Source organism: Scyliorhinus torazame, chromosome 1 (assembly GCF_047496885.1).
Source record: "Scyliorhinus torazame isolate Kashiwa2021f chromosome 1, sScyTor2.1, whole genome shotgun sequence".
NCBI classification, from domain to species: Eukaryota; Metazoa; Chordata; class Chondrichthyes; order Carcharhiniformes; family Scyliorhinidae; genus Scyliorhinus; species Scyliorhinus torazame.
Window position 1 is genome coordinate 376,726,097 of NC_092707.1, and position 20,115 is coordinate 376,746,211.

The window sequence follows — 20,115 nt, forward strand, 5'->3', positions numbered from 1 at the left end:
AGGCATTTTACGAAAGATTATATGTAGCTCAGCCCCCGGATGGGAAGGAGAGAATGATGTGCTTTCTGGATCAGCTGGAATTTCCTAAGGTGGAGGAGCAGGAGAGGGTGGGACTGGGAGCACAGATTGAGGCGGAGGAAATAGTGAAAGGGATTGGGAGCATGCAGGCGGGGAAGGCCCCGGGACCAGACGGATTCCCAGTTGAATTCTATAGGAAATATATGGACTTGCTGCCCCCGCTACTGATGAGAACCTTTAATGAGGCGAGGGAAAGGGGGCAGCTGCCCCCGACTATGTCAGAGGCAACGATATCGCTCCTCCTAAAGAAGGAAAAAGACCCGCTGCAATGCGGGTCCTACAGGCCCATTTCCCTCCTGAATGTGGACGCTAAGATTCTGGCCAAGGTATTGGCAATGAGGATAGAGGATTGTGTCCCGGGGGTGGTTCATGAGGACCAAACTGGGTTTGTGAAGGGGAGACAGCTGAATACAAATATACGGAGGCTGCTAGGGGTAATGATGATGCCCCCACCAGAGGGGGAAGCGGAGATAGTGGTGGCGATGGATGCCGAGAAAGCATTTGAGAGTGGAGTGGGATTATTTGTGGGAGGTGCTGAGGAGATTTGGTTTTGGGGATGGGTATATCAGGTGGGTACAGTTGCTGTATAGGGCCCCGATGGCGAGCGTGGTCACGAATGGACGGGGGTCTGACTATTTTCGGCACCATAGAGGGACGAGGCAGGGATGTCCTCTGTCCCCGTTATTGTTTGCACTGGCGATTGAACCCCTGGCCATAGCATTGAGGGGTTCCAGGAAGTGGAGGGGAGTACTCAGGGGGGAGAAGAACACCGGGTATCTCTGTATGTGGATGATTTATTGCTATATGTGGCGGACCCGGCGGAGGGGATGCCAGAGATAATGCGGTCCCCGATAAGAAACAATCATAGGTTCATTCCGGGGAGAATGGATGGGGGATTCGGAGCACGGCAAAGAGCTGGGGTAGTACAACTGAGAGATCCGTTTGTAGATGGGACGTTTGCGAGTCTGGGAGCGCTGACGGAAAAATATGGGTTGCCCCAAGGGAATGCATTTCGGTACATGCAATTGAGGGCTTTCGCGAGGCAACAGGTGAGGGAATTCCCGCAGCTCCCGACGCAGGAGGTGCAGGATAGAGTGATCTCAGAGACATGGGTGGGGGATGGTAAGGTGCCGGACATATACAGGGAAATGAGGGACGAGGGGGAGATCATGGTAGATGAGCTGAAAGGGAAATGGGAAGAACTGGGGGAGGAGATTGAGGAGGGGCTGTGGGCTGATGCCCTACGTAGGGCATCGTCCTCGTGTGCCAGGCTAAGCCTGATACAATTTAAGGTGTTACACAGGGCGCATATGACTGGAGCACGACTTAGTAAATTTTTTGGGGTAGAGGATAGGTGTGCGAGATGCTCGAGAGGCCCAGCGAATCACACCCACATGTTCTGGTCATGCCCGGCACTACAGGGGTTCTGGGTGGGGGTGGCAAAGGTGCTTCCGAAGGTGGTGGGGGTCCGGGTCGAACCAAGCTGGGAGTTGGCTATATTTGGGGTTGCAGAAGAGCCGGGAGTGCAGGAGGCGAGAGAGGCTGATGTTTTGGCCTTTGCGTCCCGAGTAGCCCGGCGCAGGATATTGTTAATGTGGAAGGAAGCCAAACCCCCGGGTGTGGAGACCTGGATAAACGACATGGCAGGGTTTATAAAGTTAGAACGGATTAAGTTTGTGTTAAGGGGTTCGGCTCAGGGGTTCACCAGGCGGTGGCAACCGTTCGTCGATTACCTCACAGAAAGATAGAGGGAATGGAAAAGAAGTAGACAACAGCAGCAACCCGGGGGGAGGGGGGGGGGGGAAGGGGAAGGGGGGGGGAAGGGGAAGGGGGGGGGAAGGGGAAGGGGGGGAAGGGGAAGGGGGGGGGGAAGGGGAAGGGGGGGGGAAAAAGAGGAATTGGACAGACTCTCAGAGATGTTATTGTATATGTATAATATGTATAGGTATTTGTTATAGGTAATTGTATATTGGATTGTATTTGGAGAGTATTTATTTTGGACAAGGCAGTTGCCATTCAGTTTTGTTTTTGTTTATATATTATTTATTTATTTGTTTAAAACTGGCCACTGTTATTTATATTGCTTTATTGTTGTGTAAAAGAAACACTACGTACTGTTATGTTTGGCCAAAAATCTTGAATAAAATATATATATTTTTAAAAAATGAATGATTTACATAGATAAAAGTAATAGGGCGTTGCATTAACTTAGTTTGGAGGCAAGGAAGGAAACTCATCAACCACTGAAGACTTAAAAATAGAAGGGGGAGAAAAAAAAAAACACCTTTTTGCTCCTCTGCCCAGAGTTTGTACCTGAACTGAATTCCCAATTCCTCATTCAATCTGCGTCTCACTCAGGCCTAGTCTCTGGTCAAGGAATACTTGCTGGCGGAGGTGAATAATTAGACAATTAAATATTCAGAATCATTTTATTGGAAACAATCAAGTACAACAGAAAGAAAAATAAAGTAACAAAGGACATTTCATCTGATGAGCAATTTAATTCAATCTAGAGGTCATGCCACAAAGTCATATTTTCAAGCAAAATAGTTACAGAACATAGAACATAGAAAAACAGCACAGAACAGGCCCTTCGGTCCACGATGTTGTGCTGAACCTTTGTCCTGGATTAATCATAGATTATCATATAATTTACAGTGCAGAAGTAGGCCATTCGGCCCATCGAGTCTGCACCGGCTCCTGGAAAGAGCACCTCACCCAAGGTCAACATCTCCACCCAATCCCCATAACCCCACCCAACAATAAGGGCAATTTTGGACACCAAGGGCAATTTATCATGGCCAATCCACCTAACCTGCACATCCTTGGACCGTGGGAGGAAACCGGAGCACCCGGAGGAAACCCACGCACACACAGGGAGGATGTGCAGACTCCGCACAGACAGTGACCCAAGCCGGAATCGAACCCAGGACCCTGGAGCTGCGAAGCAATTGTGCTATCCACAATGCTACCGTGCTGCCCTTAAGAACAAATTAATCTACACTATATCATTCTACTGTAATCCATGTACCTATCCAATAGCTGCTTGAAGGTCCCTAATGTTTCCGACTCAACTACTTCCACAGGCAGTGCATTCCATGCCCCCACTACTACCTATGCTTCCTCACATTCCCACCAATCGACCATGATCCCCACAATGTACTGTATTCCAGATTATTCTTTTGCTCATCTCCGCCTCTGTTCTGAATTGTGATGCAGTTTTCCCAAAAGGTCACACATTGTATAAATCTGGATACCCTGTACATCAGAGCCAGCTAATGTTTTACACCGTGGTTCAGTATCCAAAGCTCATCTGTACCTATGGATGTATTCAAGAGTTGATTGCCTACCATAAAATAGGGACTAATAGCACTTTCAGGAGCCAGGTTCCGTGAAGGTGTTACTCAATTAAGTGAAGGAATGTAGCATAGGCATTTATCAAGCTCATGGATGCTGCAGCAACAAGTTGTTGGATAAAGCCAAGATATTTATTGTACATTATTGACAAACTAATGCATTTCAATGGTAGGTAAAGACATTCTGAATAGTTCAAACCACTTTTAGTCTACTTCATTTCAAAGTTATAATAGCCAATGTGGTATTTAAGATATTTAGTTTTGAATATGTTCTTGAATGAAAAACCTCGTTTAAGCTGTCAGAAATTGCTAAGTTATGAAGTTACCAGAGAGAGCAAGAATAACCCTTTAATAAACTGACCTGGCAAAAGATAGTTCAAAATTAAATTTCACAACTTATCAACTAAAAGTTAAAGAAGCTTCATCTTCACAAAAATGGCTGAAGTATATTTTATTGAAGGTAAAATATATACTTTAATATTTGCTACTGCAAGTATGGTGTGTCCCCCACCCCCCAAAACAATGTATAGCTACATAACTGTCTCTTTTAAAATCAAGTTAGAAGGATCTATGAATAAATGCTGCCTAAAAGAGTGATCAATGTGAAACTAAAAATTAGTTTCACATATCAAATATCAGTGATAGGTTTCTTTCTGGGTTCCCGTTTGTCTGACCACATTATTTTACCTTGGGGCAGGCAAGGCCTTGGATGAAGCTTACCTTTACCCAAATTGAGGCCCTGAAGTATCCAACTATTGGCCAGTCACCTGCCCAGCCTCAATATTTAGGTTGGCAGTAGCAATGAGCACGTGTGGGGATAGTCCGAGGAAAGGAACAAGAGGAAAGGTGGAGATGTGCCTCCATCAAGTTAGGTGCCTCCCCCTCCCTTAAGGTCATAGCCTCCAGACCTCCTCTCTGCAACCCCCCCCCCCCCCCCCCCCCAACAAGACCCTAACGCCCCACATGCCCCTCTGGCCTTCTCTATCCGAGGATGACTTTGAACTTATCGTGGCTCTCCAGTGTGCAGACGTAGGCTCCAACATCCTCCCAAACCTCCACTGTGGCTGGAGGGACTGGAGAGCTGCCAGCCACTTAGATTGGCCAGTAGCTCTCCAAGGTGGGACGGGGTGGGTGGGGTCCTGCCTGTCGCCACTGAACACTCATTTGGAAGTGAAACAACTGTAGGGTACTGAATCAACAAGAATGTGACGGCAGGAAGCGAGACGCTGCCGTGCGGAAAAAAATCAGGCCAATGAGGGAAAACTGTTGAGGCATTTAAATAATAAAAATCTTAAGCTATTTAATAAAATAAAGCAGTCTCTATATGTTTCAGGGTTGGGAGAAGGGACAAGAGTATTTTTTTAATGTACTGAACACAGAAAGCTTTGTCCAGCAGGTTTGAAAATGCTACTTTAGATAATATTTAGATAGCACCTTTTAAACGTAAAATATCTCAAGGCACTTTAGAGTTATCAAAAATCAAATAAGTTCACTGCTATGGCAAAGTCACAGAGTTAAGTTACCAATATTCCCAACGACACTTAAATTACACTGTTTTCCAGTTGTTGCATATCTTTCAGTTTCTCAGTTGGACAGCTGGGTTGCGATGCAGAGCAGGTTCAATTCCCCTACCCGCTGAGGTTATTTATAAAAACCCTGCCTTCTCAACCTTGCCCCTTGCCTGAATATAGTGATCCTCAGGTTAAATCACCACCAGATAGCTCTCACCCTTAAAGGGGACAACAGCCTGTGGTTATCTGGGACTATGGCATCTTTATTTACTAATTTCCTTGAGCAATTATTTCTTTGTTGCATTATTAAAATACATCACAGCAACAGGTTATACTAGTCCTTCAATCTTCTGCTACTGTTCATGGTGATCAATTTGATCAGTACCTAAATACCATTTCCCCAATTAAAAATGACAGAACTGCACCTCAATACCATTTACCTGATTGCTTCATATTCTTGTAAAGCCTTCTCTCAAAAATCCATCATACTCTGTCCTGAACATTTTTAATGACACTGTAGCTACAGCCTTGAGAGGAACAGGAATTACAGATTTCCATTATATTGTGTATGGATAAAGTGCTTCCTGATTTGATTCCTAAATAATAGCTTTAGTTTTAAGACAGTGGGCTCGAGTCAAAGTCCCACAGCGCCGAGAAACACATGGCTAAGAAATGTGAGTTGTGTTGTACAAGGGGCCTCAGTGAGGTACCCGAGGCCCCACATCGAGAGAGATTGGGACGCCATTTTTAATTGGATTCCCGATCTCCAAGGCCCCCGAAACAATCTCTGAACCCCCCCCATCCCCCTCCGAAAACACACGCAGCGCACCCTGATCCGATGGCGCACGCGTGCAAAAAATGGCAGCTTGGCACCTTGGCAATGCCAACCTGGCAGTGCCAGACTGGCACTGCAAAGGTACCAAGGCACCACCCTGCCCAAAGGGCATGCAGCTGGGGGTCTCCGGTTCCCTGGGAGAACCCCATGAATGCTGGTCTGTCTGGTCCCCGTTTGTGTGTAAGGAGATGAGGAGGGGTGTCTCCCTGAGGCAAAGGGGTGAAACACAAAGCCTCAGGTACCTGAGGAAACTGCATATTAGTGAGACTGTCTCGCTCTAATAAGCAGATTTTCCAAAATGTGATCCCGCCCATTTACATTGCAACATCTCATGAGATTGCGTTGGATTGTGGGAGTCGTTGTGAGCAGAGTATATCCCGGGAGCGGGATCTCCCGGTTTGTATCGGCCAATTTGTGCTGCGGCAAGCTGCTTTTCCAGTGCAGCATAGCCATTGGATTCCCCCTTTAAATTTCAACATTAATGAAACTCAACTAAATCACACTTTGTTGTCTATGTTATTCTTTTGCTCTGCAACATGGTGAATTTGTGTCAGTGCGAAATGCAGTTTGATTTTTGTATTTTCTTGTATCGTGTCTTCACATTATCACGGTAATTTAACACTTTCCCTTGTTAATTTTAATGATAGGGTAAACAGTAGTATAAAATTCTTATATTAGCAGAGGACAATTCACCTCTGGTTATTTAAATACACATAATAATAGTCAGCAAAACTTTGTTCTGTGGAAATCTTAGGAAATTCACATGGAATTGAGACAGAATCCAGCAATTTGCAAGTTGAGTGCTAGACTCCCTATTGCAGAACACCCAATTTAGATCCGACTTGACATTTTAACACAAATCTGTGTGGTTCGGAGATGGGCAAAGAGACCAAATGCACATGGCAGGGTACCGAACCATAGATTGGAAAATGCCTACCCGTAAATCACTGCTCATGCCAAATTAGCCAATTTGAGCAATGACAGAAACACCATGATAGGCTGCAGTGTCCTGAAGTGAAGGGGCGAATCATCAGTGTTTCCACTCTCAATTTGTGATTCCATAGGAATCAATCTGATAGGAGATGTTGGCATCAAGTCAGTTGGGATCAAACAAAACGTGACTGCCTTCTATATTTTCCATGCCCTTCAAACAGACTCACAAACTCATTTTGAAGTGGTCAGCTGCCAGTTCTCCTGGAACTTGATCCAGCAGACCACTGGAAATAATAGTTTTTAAAAACTGAAAAAGGACCATGTGATTGGTTTGAACCCAACTACTCAAGCATTTGGAAGAGTTTGCCAGAACATGTCAGCCTTGTACACCCTGAAGAGTATACCAGATATACCACTAGGGACCTGAAAAAAAACAAGGTAGCTTATCAAGAGGAAAGTTTAAAGAATAAAAAGCAGCACAGGATTATACACCCGAGAACAGTCACAGACTTAGTTCATAGTTTCAACTGGTCACTTTTGACAGCCACGAGGACTTAAAACACTGACTGAAAACAAAGGTGAAATTTGTATGTTGCACCAAGCTCTATATTCATAATGTGGTGCAGTGGCCAGCGCAGGTTCAGAACACAACTAAGAAAATAAGGAGTGAGACCTACACAGAATATTACTATTCAATACTCAGTCACAAGTGTTTAAAAAGTGGAATAAACAATAAAGGGCATAAATCAAGGTTCTATCTTATAAATTTGGATATTGGAGTAGTTTATACAAAAATTGTGATAAACGAACATTTAAGCACAAGTTCTTGAACACCACCAAAAAACCTGAATGTTGAACACAAGCGACCAATATAAAGTATACACAGAATATTACCAATTTTTTAATTTTTGAGTGGGGGTGGGGAGCAGTGGAAGGAAGAAGCATAAAAATTCATTAAGCTCCTTCATCAAGGGAATATGCAAGAATTAAAGTGTATGCCGCCCCTACCCTTCTTACCCTCAGAGCCAGAGAAATGATTAGATCTGAAGTACCAAGCTGGCTGCAGAGACATTGTCACCACCACCCACAGTCTGATAGACCTCTGTACATACCAGCACTGGAGCAACACAGATTTCATAGTCATACTCCTCCCAGCAAGAAACAGGACGATTTTCTTTGAGTGGGATTTTCTTACTTCCTTGTTCACGACTTACAGAAAAAGAATCATCCATTATCAATTTGGCTTTGCTAGTGTCAATATCTGGTGAGCCACAAACATGGCGATTTGCAGTCAATGAAGCTTTGGCAGTTGCCGACATGGTGTTTCTCCAAGAGGACCCTTTCGCAATGATGATTGCCTGGAAGGCAAGAGTATGAACATGCAGCCGAGTCAGTCTGCGATGCGTGCCTGTTAAGTCCTGAGAATTTAAGATACGATAAACATCCCGCATTTGATCAAGTACATTTGCTACTCTTGGGTATGGGTCAGACAAGATAGTGATATTGGATCCCTTCAACATGCTAAGCAGATTGGGTAATTCCTGCTCATTCATTCCTAGAGAATCTACGTGAGAGATGACGCGAGTGAAAAGTTTGTTCAGAAGACTGTTGTCCACAAACGAGGCCATTTCAAAATGGATTCCAGTGGTGCTATCAATGGACAACATGAGATTCTGGAGCAGTCTTAGCCGCTCCTCAAGATGACCTATAGGGGGGAAAAAAAACTCAATTGTTAATCATAATGAGCTATTCTGGGAACTGCAAAAGTTGTAATTAAAAAAGGTGGCACTGTATGTGCATCAAATGAAGTAAAACTATGCTAACTTAATCTGAACCCACCTAATATGAATTGCAAACATCTTTCCAAAGTGAATAAACACAAGAAAAATTCTAATATATTAACATGACCAAAATATTGTACACTAAATCACAAACGGTAATGTTTGCTTTTACAAACAAAAATAAGCCACATCCTATTAATGCGTCACGGCCATTTTCATTCCTCAAGTATGTCAACATTACTAAGTCTCAATGGAAACTAATCAAGATTGGTAAATTAAATTCCTAGAAAACTATATTTTAATTAAATATGCAATATGTCCAATGGTCACAGATTCTTGCCCAGCCTCGATTAGGAATTATTCGTTGGCATAAAAAGAAAAAAGTGGCAACTATCTAAGGTATCACACTCTGCCAACACCAAACTATGCAGTCATACATCTAAAGACAACAGTGCAATCCGTCATAAGACTTTTTGCATTGCCCTGAAAGGATCGAAAACTGTATTTAATATGGCAATATGATTGGCCAATTCTGGGCAGCACGGTGGCTCAGTGGTTAGCATTGCTGCCTCATGGAGCTGAGGACCCAGATTCAATCCCGGCCCCAGGTCACTGTCAGTGTGGAGTTTGCACATTCGCCTCGTGCCTGCATGGATCTCACCCCCACACCCCAAAGATATGCAGCGTAGGTGGATTGGCCATGCTAAATTGCCCCTTAATTGGAAAACAAAGAATTGGGTACTTTAAATTTAGAGCAGCACAGTGGTTAGCACTGTTGCCTTACGGCGCTCAGGACCCGGGTTCGATCCCGGCCCACTGTATATGTGGAGTTTGCACATTCTCCCAGTGTCTGTATGGGCTGGACACCCGAACCAAAAAAAGAATGATGTGCAGAGTAGGTGGATTGGCCACTCTAAATTGCCCCTTAATTGGATACTCTAAATTTATAAGAAAAAAAATGACTGTCCAATTTAAAAACAAACCAAGTGCACACATTTATTATTGAAATCTACCGTGACAAAAGCAAGCAATGGAACTTAAGGAAAGAACAAATAGGTATTTTCCAGATTCAAGTGGACAGCTTGATGATAGACAGATGCAAATAAGCATTTCAGTAATTTGGTTGTTCTTTTAAAATAAATTTAGTGTACCCAATTCATTTTTTCCAATTAAGGGGCAATTTAGCATGGCCAATCCATCTAGCCTGCACATCTTTGGGTTGTGGGGGCGAAACCCAGGCAAACACGGGGAGAATGTGCAAACTCCACACAGTCAGTGACCCAGAGCCGGGATCGAACTCGGGGCCTCGGCGCTGTGAGGCTGCAGGGCTAACCCACTGCGCCGCCGTAGCATTTCAGTAATAGTGAGAAGAGGAAGGGGAACAAGCAGGTGATGTCAGATGTGAAAGGAAAAGGTCTTTTGGAGGCTGGAAAGTGGGATTTGTACCTCAGTTCATAATTCAACAGCATACCAAGGCAGCATGAGTGCGCTGCTTAGGACTGCAGTGGAGTTAGGACCACAAATGCATTGTTGCTGGCAGGTGTTGCACGTGTTGAGTTGAAGGAAATATTTACTGTTTTTTTTTTTTTAATCTGCAAGAATGGCTGACTTAAACATGGTTGGTGTATTTTGTGATCATTTTCATGTCTTTGGAGACTGCATATTTGATCAGTTCCCTTGGCAGCATGAGGCAGACGGCACTGTGGAACTCCACAGGTGAGATGCTGTGGCCCTTGTAGTGAATGAGATGTGAGGCCTTGGGAGGGGATGCACTCAACAAATGTCGACAACGAAGGATTTCAAGACACCGATGGCCATGGACGAGACCCTGGGTAGAAAGGTGGATCTGGGTCAGCACCCTGTACACAAATGGAGTAACTGCTTGCAAGATTTCCTCCATTTCTTGGTGACTTTAGACATAACTGCTTCAACACCTTATTGTGGACCACGTCGCCCTTTACTGCAGCAGCCACTTCAGGCACTCCGCTCAACTAATGGACAAGTAATTACCAATGCAATGACGGTAATCAAAAATAGAAGTTAAGCACATTCTTATGAGAGATAGAGAGGAAAAGGGAGAAAAAGAAAAAAGCCATTGCAAGAGTTGTGCCGGCTTTGTTGTAATGGACAGAAGTAGATTAAAGCTAGAACAGTGTCATTTGGAAGGAGTAGTCGATCATGTGAAGTGATCCGCCTGGACTACAGACAATATCGCGAAAATATTCCATAACTTGTCAGAATAATGATATTTATTTATGCCTACGGCGCTGAGGACCAGGATTCAATTCCCGGCAGTGACTCACTGTACGTGTGGAGTTTGCACATTCTCCCAGTGTCTGCATGGGTTCCACGCCCACAACCCAAAGATGTGCATAGTAGGTGGATTGGCCCCACTAAATTGCCCCTTAATTGGAAAAAATAATTGGGTACACCTCAAATTTATAAAACAAAATTATGGGCAAATACAACAGCAAAACAGCAACACAACAAAAGGTAGATTCAAAATAACAGAAGTTGCTTTGAAGAGATATGCCACGGAGGCATTAGCTTTGCTAAGCAGCATCTCCCGTTGTGGTTCACCATTGAAATAGCTTGAACGATGCAAAATTAATGCACTTACAGGGTAGAAAAAAACCCACTACATTTACCATAGTTAGGGTTATCCATATCACTCTAAATAACCTTTTTAATGATGTGTTGTGTTGTGTTAATTAACAATTTTTAAAAGCCTAGAGTCTCACACCTTCAGATCTTAAATTGCGATTAAAAGATACTTTCAACCATTTGTCCGCCATTTTGATCTGCTGCTTACAGCAATTTGCCATGCAAAAGCTCATGGAAAAATTAAATGAGCAAAGGCAACTATAACCAACAGTAGGTATCAATTGTTTTCTTCCAGCTTGGTGCTGAAGTCCTGGCTTCGACCCCGGCTCCAGGTCACTGTGTGGAGGTTGCACATTCCCCATGTCTGCATGGGTTTCAGCCCACAACCCAAAGATGTGCAGGGTAGGTGGATTGGCCACACTAAATTTCCCCTTAATATTGGAAAAAAATAATTGGGTACTCAATTTTTTTTTTAATTTTTTTTTTAAATGTCTTTCAGCTATAGTACATTCAAGCTCCAATATCACAAAGCAGATGGAAAATAAATCAGCAACTCACAAACTAGGGAATTACTGTAGCCACCTAAATTGGCCAACTCCCGATTTAAAATGGCAAACGGCAAAGGCTGATGGGAAAGCCAGCCAACAAGACAGAAACCAGCGGCTGCAGGTTTTCTGTGTATTTACCTCTGCAAAAAAGCCAGACAACATCGATACCAGCGGCCGTCAGCATAACAAAGTAGCGGCCATCTGCATACTGATGAGAAATCCCCGGGAACAATAAGTAACATTTTGGACACACAAAGCAAAGCCAGACTCCGCGGCGCCAGCAGGAGCCAACACAAAGGAGGTGAACGAGCACCTCAAGACCGTCCATCGATCAGGGAACCGCTCCAGTATTGGAGAAAATCGAACCAAGCGATTGGGACAAAGTCCAATCGCTTGCGACCAGGTACAGGGTCCGCCCCGAAAGGCGGGAAGCCCCTGGGGACTATAAGAGTTGAGCCCCAAGTTCAAATCGCTCTCTCTTCTTCCTGCCCGGGTCACCCAGCAACACGAACCAACATTGACCGTGACCGGTGCAGTGATCGTCGACTGATGCAAGTCTTAATTCAACGCTCGCTACGAGATAGGCGCTCCTAGCTACCTATCCGTACCAACTTCGAATCCCGCAGACTCAGAACCCGAACAAAAGGCCATTCGTTCCCCTGACCTGGTGGGCCGGTCCAAAGTTAAGTATAGGCCTTTTAGTTGTAGTATAGGCTTTTTAGTTGTAGAAGTAGCTTCGACGTAGAATTTGTGCATGAGTAGCGATTACTGTGTATAATAAATGTGCTTCGATTTAAATCTTACTAATCGATGTATTGGGTTATTGATCATTACTCGGACTTGAACCTCGTGGCGGTATCATAAAGATACCTGGCGACTCGAGAGTAAAGATAATAAAACAGAGCAATTGAACCAAGGAGAAAATCAGCAACATTATGCACTTTGGTCTTGGCGAGCAGTCTTGCCAGGTTGAACAGCTTGCCATCTGCTCTGGCATGCTAGTAGATACCTGCATTTGAATTGTCAAAATCATACAATAGCAGCGTGGGGAAAATAAGTCAGAGTTGGCACCAGGATGCTTTACCCTTGAAATTCTTCCGATGATGGCTCATTGTAACTTAAAACTGCAAGATTTTATATAAGAGGAAATGGTGCCGGGGGCAGCACGGTGGCACAGTGATTATCACTGCTGCCTCAGGCCACCGAGGACCCGGGTTCGATCCCGGCCCACTGTCCATATGGAGTTTGCACATTCTCCCCATGTCTGCGTGGGGTCTCACCCCCACAACCCAAAGATGTGCAGGGTAGGTTGCCCCTTAATTGGGATTTAACAAAAAAAAAAAAAAAAAGAAATTATGCCTGGGAGTCAAAGCGGAAAGACTATTTTCCACAGCAGCTCAAAGAGTTTGCCTTTGCTGACAAAGTCAAAAGCCTTGGCAAGGTTCCCCTGTTGTGCAAAACAAACCATAAAGCTGGAGTATCCTTTCCAGGGTGCAGGGCTGGGCAAATAGTATGGAGAACCTGAGATGCCCAAGCATCAGGGCCCTTTCTTGCTGATATTGTCCAAAGGAAAGGATGAAACCAGTACTCTTTGGTACTAGCAGGAGCTGCAGAAAGCTGCATGATAAATGGCACACGTATGGAACTCCTCCGGATTTTCTGTCAGGGTTAACTCCCTTAGCCTTTACTTTCATGAAGCTCTCTCAAGGCAGTAGGGCTATTCACTCGTACGTAGCTAGGGGTCTGGTTCATGGGCACCAGAGCAAAATCACACAACAATCTCTCTCTCAATGCCAGCAAAACTAAAAAGCTGGTCATTGACTTCAGGAAGCAAAGTATCGTACACATCCCTGTCTGCATCAACAGGGCCGAGGTAGAGATGGTTGACAGGTTCAAATTCCTAGGTGTGCACATCACCAAAAATCTGTCCTGGTCCACCATGTCGACACTACGACCAAGAAAGCACAACAGTGCCTATACTTCCTCAGGAAATTCAGCATGTCACATTGACTCTTACCAACTTTTACAGGTGCACCATAGAAAGCATCCTATCTGGCTGCATTACAGCCTGGTATGGGAACGGCTCGTCCAGAGACCGCAAGAAACAGCAGAGAGTCGTGAACACCGCCCAGTCCATCACATGAGCCCGCCTCCCATCCACTGACACTATCTACACCTCCCGCTGCCTTGGGAAAGCGGGCAGCATAATCAAAGAACCCTACCACCCGGCTTATTTACTCTTCAAACTTCTTCCATCGGGCAGGAAATACAAAAGTCTGAGAACACGCACGAACAGATTCAAAAACAGCTTCTTCCCCGATGTTATCAGACTCTGCAACGGCCCTCTTATGAACGGATTTGATTAATACTACACTACTGTATGCTTCACCCGATGCCTGTGTCTATGTATTTACATGGTGTACCTTGTGTTGCCCTTTTACATATTTTTTCATGTACCAAATGATCTGTTTGACCGGCACACAAAAAAATACTTTTCACTGCATCTCGGTACACGTGACAATAAACAAATCCAATCAAACACTGGTCAGTCTCTATGCCAAACATTCGGGAGCCAGGCTTGCAGAGTGCCTTACAGTTTAACCTGGGTCCACAGGGTACTCAGTTTATACATGTTGCCACAGGGAGACATTATAAAAGGCTTGCTGAAGAGGCTATGTGTTGGAGTGGCTTGCACGCTTTTTCAGAACAGCCATACTGCTAGCCAGTAATGAGAGCTGAAAGCAAGAGGTGACAAGCAGACTAATCACTAGGCACCACTCACTACGTTAACACACATGATGCATCACATCATGCACCGGAGATGAGCAGATGCAGCATAAACATGCTGATTAATACATGTACACATGTTAAAAGCAAAACTCATACTTGTATTATTGAATTTCAGCAGTCCATATGGACCAGCATATTATTTGCAAGTACAATTTGAGTTTGCATTTTAAAAAAATATACACAAAGTTGCAAATTCGAGAACCCTCACCATTATGCATTGTGACTGCATCTTCAGAAACAAACAATGAATCCTTTGACGATTTGATCTAAGGGTTATATGTATAAACATTCTGTTGTAATAAAATCATCTGCATAAGAACATATGACTGAATCGAATAATTACATACGACTTTATCAAACACTTAAATTAAAGGGCACGCTTATCTGATGAAAATTAAACATTTACATTAAAAACCAAATAACTTTATGGAAGTTTTGTTCCATCAGACAAGAAAATAACAAATATAACCCTTTCTATTCCAGAATGGAGGGAGGCAGAAAACAGCAAACTTGGCTTGCTTTCTGTCATGGGGAAGTTATTGGAATTGATCCTTAACAAGGTGATGGCTAGGCAATCAGAAAATCTCACGGTAATCGGGAAGAGTTCTTGAAAGGGATAATATGCACTATGGATAGAGAGCCTATAGACATACTGTACTTGGATTTCCAGAAGGCACTTTATAATGTACTACATCAAAGTTTTTGCAAAAAATAAAAGCACATGGTTTAGAGGATAACATATTAGCATGGCCAGAAGATTGGCTGGTAGGAAGAAAACAGAGTATCCATATATTGTTTTTTTGTCTGATTGGCAGGATGTAATGAATGAAGTCCCACAAGGTACTGTGCTGGGGACTCAACTTTTTACAATTTACATCAATGTCTTAGAGAGGGGCGTGAAGGAAGGCATGACAGCTAAATTTGCAAACAACACAAAGGAAGGTAGGAAAGTATGTTGTGAAGAAGACATAAGGGGCGGGATTCTCCGTCGGCATGATTCTCCGTTTTGCCGGCGCCGGCGAGAGTTTCACGACGACATGGGGCTGCCCCACAATGAGAAACCCCATTGACTGGTCGGCGTAACGGAGAACCCCGCCGGTGGGTCGGGGCAGAAATGTGGCGCGGTGGGGCGGAGAATCCAGCCCAAGGAGTTTGCAGACAGATATAGATACATTGAATAGACAAAAATATGGCAGATGGAGTATAATGTGGGAAAGAATGAAATTGTTTACTTTGGCAGGAGTATTACTTAAACAGAGAATGACTGCAGAATTCCGAGGTGCAGAGGTATCTAGATGTTTAGTGCAAGAGTCACAAAAGGTTACGGTGGAGGTACAGCACGTAATCAAGGCGGCAAATGGAATGCTATCTTTTATTACGAAACAAATTGAACATAAAAGTACGGATGTTATAATTTAGTTATACTGGGCATTAGTGAGATCACATCTCGAATACGGTGTACAATTTTGGCCTCCTTACTTATGGAAGGATGTAAATGAGTTGGAGGCGGTTCATTAGATTGATACCAGGAATGAGCACATTGTTTTATGGAGGATAGGTTAGACAGGCTGGAACTTCAAAGGGCGAAGGGTGACTTGATGAAGTATAAAAAACCTGAATGATCTTGACAAGGTTGATGTGGAAAGGATATTCCTTTCTGCGGGCGAGTCCAGAACTAGGAGGCACATTGAGATCATTGACCGCCCTTATGGGACAAGAGATGTGGAGAATTTATTTTCCGAGTATTGTGTGACTTTGGAACTCTGCCTCAAAAGGTTCGATCTGAAGCAGGATCATCACGGCTGAGGTAGATTAATTCCCTTGCTTAACCGGAATCTAAGGTTATTGGAAGGTCGATAGTAATGTGGTACTCAAAATACAAACAGATCAGCCATGATCTTATTGAATAGCAGAGCAGGCTCGAGGGACCAAACTGACTATTTCTACGCCTATTTTGTATATTCATAACACTCCATTTTGGTTCCTTTGTATTAATAAATAATTTAAGATTCATTACAGCTTAGCTATACCATAACTGTTACAATTGAGAAAAAGTTTTCTTTTCATTTGTTCTTCAACCCAAGTGTGTTTTAGTGCTGTGCACTGAAGTAACATATGCAGTTAAGAGTGGAAGAACGTTGGTTTGAATTTCATTGTCCCCATGTTTCAGAGTTTCTAGTTAAACCTTCAGGATATGGCCAAGAAGAAAACAACCACTTTCCCATTGCAAAAGGTCCTAAAACCATCCTAAAAGTAGGCTTCTCCCATGCATCTTCTAATAACCCTTCACAAAAGCTTCACTGGCACTGTGGAAATAGCTCATGGGTTGGAAACCAGGGAGCTTATCTGCACAAACAATTTTCTGAAAGAATGACTGTTATAATTTAATTTTCCGATAATGGGCCAGCAATGGAACACAAATTAAATTACACGGATTCCAGATCGAAAAGACAGAAACAAAATTTAGCTCTCGAGGATGCAAATCCTTTGGTTTTCTCTTAGCTATATACCGACGGTGGTTAAGTTAACAGGCACAGCAAACATCCAACTTCCAGGTTTATGCTTCGGTTGCTCAGCACACAGGATATTAGTGCCCATTCAGTGCTTCCATAAAGTAATATTGCCGAGAGGAGCATCTGAATCTACATCCAGAAAACCATGACACTGTCCTTTGGTGCTCTATTTCGCTGTACAAAAATGGCGATTTGATCACCCGGTATTGCGATCTGAATCAGAAGCTCGATCAATGTGATAGCTGCAAGAGGCTCAGTAGGAGAAAATTGTATTGATATTATATTATACTCAATTATTTTTCAGTCGAGTATTGACATTTCAACTTTATTTGCTTTAGTTTCCAAAAGCATCAATGCAATGCGAAAATCGTAACCTCAGTAGACTTGTCAGCAAACCTGCAAAAGAGCTTCTGCAACAGTCGTCTCTTCCTCAATAACTTAAAAGCTTTACATTACATCACACACTTGCATTCTTCCTCTCACCTGGCCTAAAGGGAAAATTATCCATCATTTGAAGTCCACTAATTATCAGTAGAGATGGTTTAAACTGCTGGAGTTGAGACTGAAAGTCTTCGAGTGACTCCAAAATGGGATTAGATGAGTCATGATGGACTATGAACCTAAGAAATTGAACAATGGATTATTTTCAGGAATTAAAACGGTCAATTATAGTCCATTTAGCAAATGGGCATTAACATATTTAGAACCAGACTAAAACAGGAGGAGAGCAAATCTGGTGGGCCACATGTGAAATTACAATGTTACTTTACAGCTTTACACCTTCATCTGAGTGAAGAGTGTCATTTTTTGGTTGATGTGCAAATTAAAAACATGCTCTATACTGGGACTTTCATTTTACACACTTACACCACCCTAATAGCAGCTCATGAACATAAATGAATCATTCTACAAGCATCCTCAGGGATAGCTTCATCCCACCTCGGGAGCAAAATACCAAGTGCCTACAACATATCATGGGACATAGAGATGCAGATTCTGACCTTCCCAACAAAAAAATGGAAATCCAAGGAAGTTGTATGCAAATACTTTCAGAGACATTTTGTTTTACAAGAGTTGGTCAATAAAATAAATTGAATTATCAGCATGTAACCTAGCTTACAATTATTTTATTAAAACTGAATGATATTTTGTGCAGATGAATGATAAGCTTACAAACCTGTTTGCTCGTCTAGATACGAACTTCCCCCATTTGGCACCAGTTGAATACTCTAGAATTAGGTGAATGTCAGTCTCAACTACTGGTTTGCTTGTAACTAGAAGGGAAGTAAAATAATTGTTTTAAGAATCTAGTATGTATATCATCATTTTTATTAAAAAACCATCAATACTACAACACTTTAAAAAAATAAATAGTTCTATGCCAATCAGGTGAAAGATTTTACATAAGAACATAAGAACTAGGAACAGGAGTAGGCCATCTGGCCCCTCGAGCCTGCTCCGCCATTTAATGAGATCATGGCTGATCTTTGTGGACTCAGCTCCACTCTCCGGCCCGTACACCATATCCCCGAATCCCTTTATTCTTTAGAAAGGTATCTATCTTTTTCTTAAAAACGTTTAAAGGAGGAGCCTCAACTGCTTCACTGGGCAAGGAATTCCAGAGATTCACAACCCTTTGGGTGAAGAAGTTCCCCCTACACTCCGTCCTAAATCTACTTCCCCTTATTTTGAGGCTGTGCCCCCTAGTTCTGCTTTCCCCGACCAGTGGAAACAACCAGCCCGCATCTATCCTATCTATTCCCTTCATAATTTTATATGTTTCAATAAGATCCCCCCGCATCCTTCTAAGCTCCAATGAGTACGGTCCCAGTCTACTCAACGTTTCGTCATAATCTAATCCCCTCAACTCTGGGATCAACCTAGTGAATCTCCCCTGCACTCCCTCCCGTGCCAATATGGCCTTTCTCAGGTAAGGAGACCAAAACTGAACACAATACTCCAGATGCGGCCTCACCAACACCCTATACAATTGCAGCATAACCTCCCTAGTCTTGAACTCCATCCCTCTAGTAATGAAAGACAAAACTTGATTAGCCTTTTCAAAAAATATATATATATTTTATTCAAAATTTTATGGTCAAACATAACAGTACATAGTTTTTCTTTTGAACTACAACAAAGCAATATAAATAACTGTGGCCAATTTTAAACAAATAAATAAATAATATATGAACAAAAACAAAAACAAAACCAAGTGGCAACTGCCTTGTCAAAAATAGTTACTCTCCAAAGATACAATCCAACAACCCACATTACCTATAACGAGTGTCTATACATATACAATGACATCCCTGAGAGTCCATCCGGTTCCTCCTCCCCCGCCCGCCCCCCCCCCCCCCCCCCCCCCCCACCCTGGGTTGCTGCTGTTGTCTTCTTCTTTTCCATTCCCTCTATCTTTCTGTGAGGTAGTCGACGAACGGTTGCCACCGCCTGGTGAACCCTTGAGCCGAACCTCTTAATACGAACTTGATCCGTTCTAACTTCATAGACCCTGCCTTGTCGTTTATCCAGGTCTCCACACCCGGGGGTTTGGCTTCCTTCCACATTAACAATATCCTGCGCCGGGCTACTAGGGACGCAAAGGCCAAAACATCAGCCTCTCTCGCCTCCTGCACTCCCGGCTCTTCTGCAACCCCGAATATAGCCAACCCCCAGCTTGGTTCGACCCGGACCCCCACCACCTTCAAAAGCACCTTTGCCACCCCCACCCAGAACCCCTGTAGTGCCGGGCATGACCAGAACATGTGGGTGTGATTCGCTGGGCTTCTCGAGCATCTCCCACACCTATCCTCTACCCCAAAAAATCTACTGATCCGTGCTCCAGTCAAATGCGCCCGGTGTAGAACCTTGAATTGTATCAGGCTTAGCCTGGCATACGAGGACGATGTGTTGACCCTACGTAGGGCGTCAGCCCACAGCCCCTCCTCAATCTCCTCCCCCAGCTCTTCTTCCCATTTCCCTTTCAGCTCATCTACCATGATCTCCCCCTCGTCCATCATTTCCCTAAATATGTCCGACACCTTACCATCCCCCACCCATGTCTCTGAGATCACTCTATCCTGCACCTCCTGCGTCGGGAGCTGCGGAAATTCCCTCACCTGTTGCCTCGCGAAAGCCCTCAGTTGCATATACCGAAATGCATTCC

General features: G+C 43.6%; 1 protein-coding gene across 1 annotated transcript in view; it reads right to left on the bottom strand.

Annotated features, from left to right (window-relative positions):
• Positions 1 to 7,465: 7,465 nt before the first annotated feature.
• adpgk2 (ADP-dependent glucokinase 2) overlaps positions 7,466 to 20,115 on the bottom strand; it is a 53,849-nt gene continuing 41,199 nt past the window's right edge. The window contains exons 4-6 of the mRNA XM_072511777.1: positions 18,127 to 18,223; positions 17,433 to 17,569; positions 7,466 to 8,418 (exon numbers count right to left, since the gene is read on the bottom strand). Of these exons, the coding sequence (XP_072367878.1) occupies positions 7,751 to 8,418; positions 17,433 to 17,569; positions 18,127 to 18,223 (902 nt within the window). The 3' untranslated portion in view covers positions 7,466 to 7,750. The remainder of the gene's footprint in view (positions 8,419 to 17,432; positions 17,570 to 18,126; positions 18,224 to 20,115) is intronic.